At 41.4% G+C, this 7,179-nt stretch overlaps 1 protein-coding gene across 4 annotated transcripts in view; it reads left to right on the plus strand.

The window, feature by feature from the left end:
* Nucleotides 1-5,258, plus strand: part of pkib (protein kinase (cAMP-dependent, catalytic) inhibitor beta) — a 29,057-nt gene extending 23,799 nt beyond the window's left edge. For 3 of the 4 annotated variants that reach the window (XM_031853987.1, XM_031853988.1, XM_031853986.1), the window contains exons 2-3: nucleotides 2,132-2,285; nucleotides 3,492-5,258. In XM_031853987.1, coding sequence (XP_031709847.1) covers nucleotides 2,144-2,285; nucleotides 3,492-3,574 — 225 coding nt within the window. In that variant the 5' untranslated portion in view covers nucleotides 2,132-2,143 and the 3' untranslated portion in view covers nucleotides 3,575-5,258. Of the gene's footprint in view, nucleotides 1-117; nucleotides 2,286-3,491 lie in introns of those variants that run through there. The other variant, XM_031853989.1, reaches the window with a different exon arrangement.
* The last annotated feature ends 1,921 nt before the right edge of the window (nucleotides 5,259-7,179 follow it).

Raw genomic sequence — 7,179 nt, forward strand, 5'->3', positions numbered from 1 at the left:
TATATATATATATATATATATATATATATATATATATATATGTATATGTGTGTGTATATATATAACAAATTATAAAAAAATATTCTAAAAGCGTTGGGAAGACTCATGACCTCAGCATTTAAATCCTGGCTGTGGCCTTAATTGGACTATTATAAGGGTGTTTGACAGGGCACAACATTAAATGTGCAATAGCATTTTACATGAATTAGTCCTTACTGCATTCATTATTAATATCTTACTGTATGTTTATCCTGTACAGTAAAGCCAAAGATGCTGTGGGGGGACGGTGGACGTATACAGATTTAAAAACATAAACATTATTTCTGCTGTTAAATGAAGGCTATCAATCATTTAAGGTAATTGCAGGTAGCACAATTCATTTGATGATTACATGTTGCGGTTCACAAATGCTTCATGTGTCACCTTTTAATCAAGCGAAGCCACGCAAAGGCTACAATTTCATTGTGTTTACATTCCCTTCCCCATTCCTCCCTCTATGTGCAGAGGCTTAGTGGTCAACATGGGATTATGTGAAAGTTTTAGAGGAAATATGTTTATACTCATGGAATTATTTTTGAAAATATAGGCCACAACCCACTACTGTGGCTTCTGTGAGCTCAATGGCTGTGCTACAATTGCGCTTGAGGCTAACAGATGGCCAACCTGTGGCCCTTTTTTCTGGAGATCTAGATTGTGCATGTGTGTGAGTTTATAGCTGCGAGTGCGCATTAGCTCGCATGTCATTCCTTTGTGTTGAGGGAGAGGGATGGGGAAATGGGATTTTGCTCCACAGAATGGTCTGGTTATTTAAAGCGAGGCAACACAACACAAGAGGGACACTGGGAGAGGAGAAAGTGAGATAGTGAGAGAATGGATTTGAGTCATGTGTTTACCTGCCAGCGGTGCTTTTTCTGTAGTGTTGCCATAGCAACAGTGGCTCGCTGTATTTGTGTGTGTGTGTGTCTATGACAAGGGATGTAATTCTGCCTGTCACCAGTGTAGCCAAGAGCTGCCTCCCCAGCTGCTGGTTGCCATGAGACCAGACAGACACATCCTCCGCTTCAGGGATCAATCTTTTCTCTTGACGCTCAAATCACTAAACAGATAACGTACATGTTGTTTTTTTCTCAGATAAATGGCCACTGCCTTGCTCTGTACAACTCAAAATGTAACTGATCAGTTGTGCCATTGAAATGTAATTCACATGATCAGGGTAAACACAGGTTTGGAGGGATAATTATAGGTTAACTACATCATTTAAGCCATCCAATGATGTTGTATTAGCTGACACCAAGTTAACCTGATGTTGTACCATCGCATGTTAGTTACTTGACTACACGTGGGTTTTCCCTTGCATGGCAATAGGAAGAAAGCCCCAAAAAACATATTGATGGTGATGAGTCAAAGACTCTGATAAAGACAGATAGCAACATTTATGAGCGCTTATTTAATTCAGGAGCTGTCGCATGTTCACGGTTTAAAAAACGAAAAGATATTCCCTTTGTCCTCTTCTCTAGTCAGCATCTTTGCACCCGCTCTGTAAACAGCCCTTGACCTCTGACAGTTCTGTAATCAAAAGGCTTTTATAACTCTTCCTTCTTACGCAACATACCTGCAGCTTGTTATCCGACTGAGCCGAATGTGTCACTGTGTGAGACTCCTTCAAGACTACAACAGTAATGTTTCTTTTGCTATTAGTCACGTTCAGCATAAAATATGTTTTTCTTCCCAGGATGGCAAAGGCATGACCCGCCCTACTCTGCCTCTGATTGGCTTTCCCCGATATTCTTAAACCTAATCTCACTCCTCGTGCCTAAACCTAACCAACCCGACCGACGAAGGCAATAAGTACTAGCCAATCAGAGGCAGAGAAGGGCTAACATACAGGCAAATTACGGATAACTTTACATTGAAATAAGTAGTTTCCATCGCATGTTAGCACGGAAAGATATACTGAATATATTGTGAAATAAATTAAATAACACAAGCTTTAATGTGGTCACAAACCAGGGGGTTATTTGAGTCCTTCCTGTTGCACAAATGTTAAGCTAAACAAATAGTACTCTTTCTTTCTGTTTTCATGTGTAGGGCAAAAACGTAACGGTGTACTCTGTCCCTCTTTTTATCATAGAGGGGTCTTGAGATGACGGAAGTAGAGCCAGTGTTGGACTTTGCCTCCTCGGGGCGCTCGGGGAGGAGAAATGCCCTGCCTGACATCCTGGGCTCACCGGCAGGCGTAAACCCTGGCGACCTGCCTCTTAAGCTGGCTGAAATGAACCTCACAGGTAAAGTGCACAATGTTCTCTTTTTCATTATAATAGTGAGCACAAGGCAGATTCAAACTGTAATCAACTTTGTAGTTCAAGTCCTGATATCACGCACAGCCAGTCTTCTATCAATCTAGCTAGTTTCTAAATAACTTAGTCTGGGAAAAGTTGCCTGACATGAATTTTGGTCGAACGGTCCATGTCTGGTGTTTGAGATGTATAATTTTTTAAGACAAAGAAAAGGGAAACACCCGGGAAATACTGTGGTCCATATAGCTGCCAGATACGGGAAAGATTTGTGACTGAAGACTTAGGTTTTGAGACTCCTGTAAGACACATTCTGGACATCTTTCTGCTCAGATTGCCACTTGAGAATTGGCTATAACTGGCCAATTCCATGCCAAGAAATCCTCCTAAGTCATTCATCACGACCAGGCGTGCCAAATTTAGAGCACTGTTGGGCTGAGTATTTTTGACTGCATTAATAGCAAGGAAATGTGCATGCTGCTAAATCACATATAATGATACAATTTGTCTTGCATGCTCCAAAAGTTAATTAAGAACAAGTCTGGCTTCTATCCTTACAATCTCTGTGCACTCTCAAAGAATTAAATGCTTTGTGTGTTCGTAAGTGGCTACTAACTAGCTCAGCTAAGCATTGCTTCCCCATGATGCTGGAGCTCATTTTACCCCTATAGCTTCAAATTAGTCCCAGATGTGTAAGAAACACTTTTTACAGGAGCAGTGTGGAGGATTTAGTGGCCTCCGCTCTGCCCTACCTTAGTATGCCAAAGAACTACAGTGGCCTTCGGGTAATGCAAAAAACGTGAAAGGCCCTCTCTGGAGCCAGTGCTTGTTTTTGTCCGTTCTGGGCTACTGTAGAAACATGGCGGTGCAACATGGCGAACTCTGTAAAGAGAACCCGCTCCCTATGTAGATATAAACGACGAAGGTATCGAAAAACACAACTATTCTAAGTTACACTAATGAAAACGTAGAAATTAATATTATATTCCATTTAAATGATCCTAAATCCTATGTTTCTTTAAAGTTTCTTTCACACACCAGGTGCCATAAAATGATTCAAAAGCAAAAAATGCTGCTAGTGATGTAATAATCATGAAGTCATTGATCTACAATAGCTTTGGACAGTCTACGTTTTTCGTTTTGCCCTTGAGAGTCACTGCAACATATTTCTTATTGTGTCTTTTCGGGTTTGTGCAGATGGTCCGGGAGGGGCCCAGTCACCCGCGGCAGAGGGGCCTCCAGCGCCGCCGGAGACCTCAGAGGGGAAGGAGGGATCGTAGGGGCTCGTTTTATTTACCTCCCCGGAGACATGCAAAGATAACCTGAGAGACAGCACGAGGAACGAGTTCGAGGGGGCGACGTGTTTGGAGAGTGAGTGATTATCTGTGGAGAGTCAGTCTGTTTGCGAAGCAGCTGAACCACGGAGGGAGAGTTGACGAACCGACTCCCCAGCGACTGGATCCAGGCACTCAGCAGCACTATCTGACAAGAGTCAGACGTCACTTAGTTCTGAAGCAGTGAGTGTGTGTGTGTGTGTTTAGGTGAGTTACATACTCACCGCGGACACTACGCTGAAATTCAAAGGGACCATGACAGATTGTACACTGTACACTATTTTTGTATGATTTATTTAGAACTAAAGAAAAACAGGAACTCACTAGTCAAACTGTAATGTGTTCCATTTCCTGTTGATTTTTGTTTTGTAGTGATGTGTGTTATTAAACATTGACTATAGTAGGAGGGAATTTGATAGCGGCCTGTCGTGGCTCGAAGCATTTTAATCCAGCAAAATCAAATGTCACATAAGTAAACAGTAGATTTAAGAAAATTGAAAACTCTTTGTGTTGTCTCCTGCTATTACACTAATTGTGTTTGGTCTACTGTGTATGTTTGTCAAACCGGAGGCTGTTGCACAGTGTATCTACATTGTAAATGTACAGTTTTTACCCCTAATCGCAGACTGTTTTGATCCTGGTGACAGCGAACAGGGATTGGATCCATTTCTTAAGGCGTCCATATGGTGAGAGGCGATAAGGTTGAAGAACCGTCCACATCTTTTGACATTCCTTCAGAGAATAGTGTCCCACTGCCAGCAATGAACACGCTGCTTCATTATAATACCGGGAAAAGTCAGAGATTTAATTTTTGGTTTTTGCTCCAGGCTGCTTCTAAAAGTCTCTTCACTTTCCAAACCTCTGAAAATGTGCCTAGTGGCAGCTCACAACCCCAAACGTGTGTTGTGTTCTTTCTCTGTGACGTACTGTTATCTACTATTTTGGGCTACTGATATTTCCTCAGTTTTAATAGGAGGTATCATAACTCGTCTTTACTGCTCGAACTGTAAATGAAAGACAAAGCAACTTTTCTAACATTCTGCAGACTTTGCATCTGTAGATCCAACACTTTTTTCAGGAAAAGCGTTTTCAGTTTTGCGTAAACTTCGGCAGGGCTTCTTGGGCTCCTCGCACGCTTATTGCAGCGGCAGCATATGCCCGCCGACCGGGCACCGGAGCAAGCATCAAGCAACACTACACTACCGCCACAGTGTGTTTCGAGCACCGAAAATGGCAGCAAGCTCGCCTTCTGCCTCTCTGCACGGAGACGAGTCTGTTCACACTCATCAACACATAAAGCTGTGAATAGGATGCAAGACTGAGCGCGAGAAGCAGCTATCCACTCACTGCTACTCTATATATATATTGTATTGTAATATAACCCATGTGCGTGTGTGTGTGTGTGTCATACATGCTGCTCGTATGATTATCACACTGTACTCATGTAGGAAATGCTGTTCTGTAATTGTCTCTATTTGAAGATGTTTTGCCGGTGGCTGTGTCTTTATGTGGATGTGTTTCACAAATGCAACAAGGAAAGCCTGGTGCGCTGCTGCCCAGCCTCTGTTTCTGATGCTGTACTTCGTGTGTTCATGGTCTGCACAAGCTGTATGATCAACACTTTTTTGGTGGAGGGGGGGGGGGGGGGGTCAATGACTCAGAGGTGTATTTTGTAGTGTCCTGATCTCTAAGTGGTGCATATATTTTACTTAGCTGGATTGAATCCCATGTGTTGATTCTATCTGGTGGTGAAAATTGCCATATTAAAACCACAAGCTTTACATATACAACTGTGTGTTGGATAGTTTCATTTCTACGCAAGGCCCTCAGTCCCGGTGCTTGGTCTTTACATATTGGCATATACATACGATATCTTGAATGCAATTAGGATGATATGTACATTTTTTTAGCCACACTAGCATCAGGGCTCTGTGTGGAGGTCAGTTGGTCAGTTTGCCACCTTGGTCCAGACTGAATTAGCTCAGCAGCATTTGAATGGATTGCCATGGACATTTGTACAGGTATTAAAATGTTCCCCAAAGGATAAAGCTCACTGACACTGTTGATCCCCTGATTTGCATCTAGTACACCGCAGTTTAAAGTGTGTCCAATGCTTTGGCTCACTAAATACCTGCTAAACTATTGTCATTGCCAACACCTAATAACATGCTAAAAACAAAGATCCCCATGGTAAACGTTAGCCGCTAAATATCAGCATGTTAGGATGGTCACAGTAAGCATGTTAACATGCTAATATGAGCAGTTAGCACAAGGCACAGAGCTACTACCAGACATTTTGTCTACATGGACCAGTAGCTTATGAATCAACAACTGCAAAAAAACTATTTTTGTTGTAAAATTCTGTATGTCAAGCACTCAGCTGATTATACACATCAAAGTCTGTTTACAGGTGTTGGGAGTACTGCTGCATACGAGGGAATAAGTTGTATAAAGCCTTTTGTGTCTCCAGAAGGAGCCGTGTGAAGTCTGACAAATTGCTTTAAGTGATGTCACTTGAGTCAACATCAGTTGGGGCCGAAGACTACAAGTTTGACAATGAAAACAATCTGGAGGTGTGGAGATAGAAAGAAGAATACCTGCTGGCTGCCCAGTTGCATTGTGGGTAATGTAGGCGAAGAGGAAGTAGGATGAGTGGAATAATAAAAAAGAAGATATATCTGGTTCTGCTGCATTCATTTTGATATAAAAAAAAAAAGGAAAAAATATTGAGTCCGATAATGTTAAGGGTTAAATTATCGGTGGAACACATTAGGGAACATTTTAGTTCGCTCTTTGTAATAGTGATGAGAATGTAAAATGATTATGATGGTATTTTATTGTTTTTTTGTGATTATCACAATGTAGCTTATTGTGGTTAGGTAATAGCTGGAGGTTATGTATTAAGCTTTTGTCAAAGTAAATAACAAAACAAATCTACTTTTCTACTTATTCTTCTAACATCTCTGTTCCATGTCATTACAGCCACCATCCCTAATGAATGGCACAGATTTTTTTTTTTTTTAAATCTTCTGAAGTGTTAAGTAAGAGTGCTTATTAAGGAGCACTTGAAGGGAGCACAAGGCAAGACATGCTCTCTTTCTGTTCCTTTTCATAATAGCCATGTTATCGCACTCCTGTTACATAATGCAGCAGTTCCAGTGGGTGTGCAGCAGATGGAGACATTCACCAAATTATCATTCACCCCACATCACGCTTCCAGACCAATGAGAGAATTTCTTTGTTATGTCTGGTACAAAGAAAATGGCTTAAATTCATTTTTTACAACAATATTCATATGAATTACCTTACGTTACATAAACATGGTGATTAAAATCATGATTTGGAGGTTCTTGTTTCACATTCATGCACAAATGTTTCGGCGTAAACCCAGTCAGGAGTTTGACTTGGACACACCCAGCGTTGTCTCGATGCTCGTGCGGTAGTGCGGAGTGATTTGACAAAAACTGACACAATTTGAACTAGTTTTGGTTTAATTCACTGAAATGCTGCTCCTAACCTGTGGAGGTTGATGATGAATGGTATATGTGTGT

Source organism: Anarrhichthys ocellatus, unplaced genomic scaffold (genome assembly GCF_004355925.1).
Source record: "Anarrhichthys ocellatus isolate YVR2014 unplaced genomic scaffold, GSC_Weel_1.0 scaffold14, whole genome shotgun sequence".
Classification (NCBI taxonomy): domain Eukaryota; kingdom Metazoa; phylum Chordata; class Actinopteri; order Perciformes; family Anarhichadidae; genus Anarrhichthys; species Anarrhichthys ocellatus.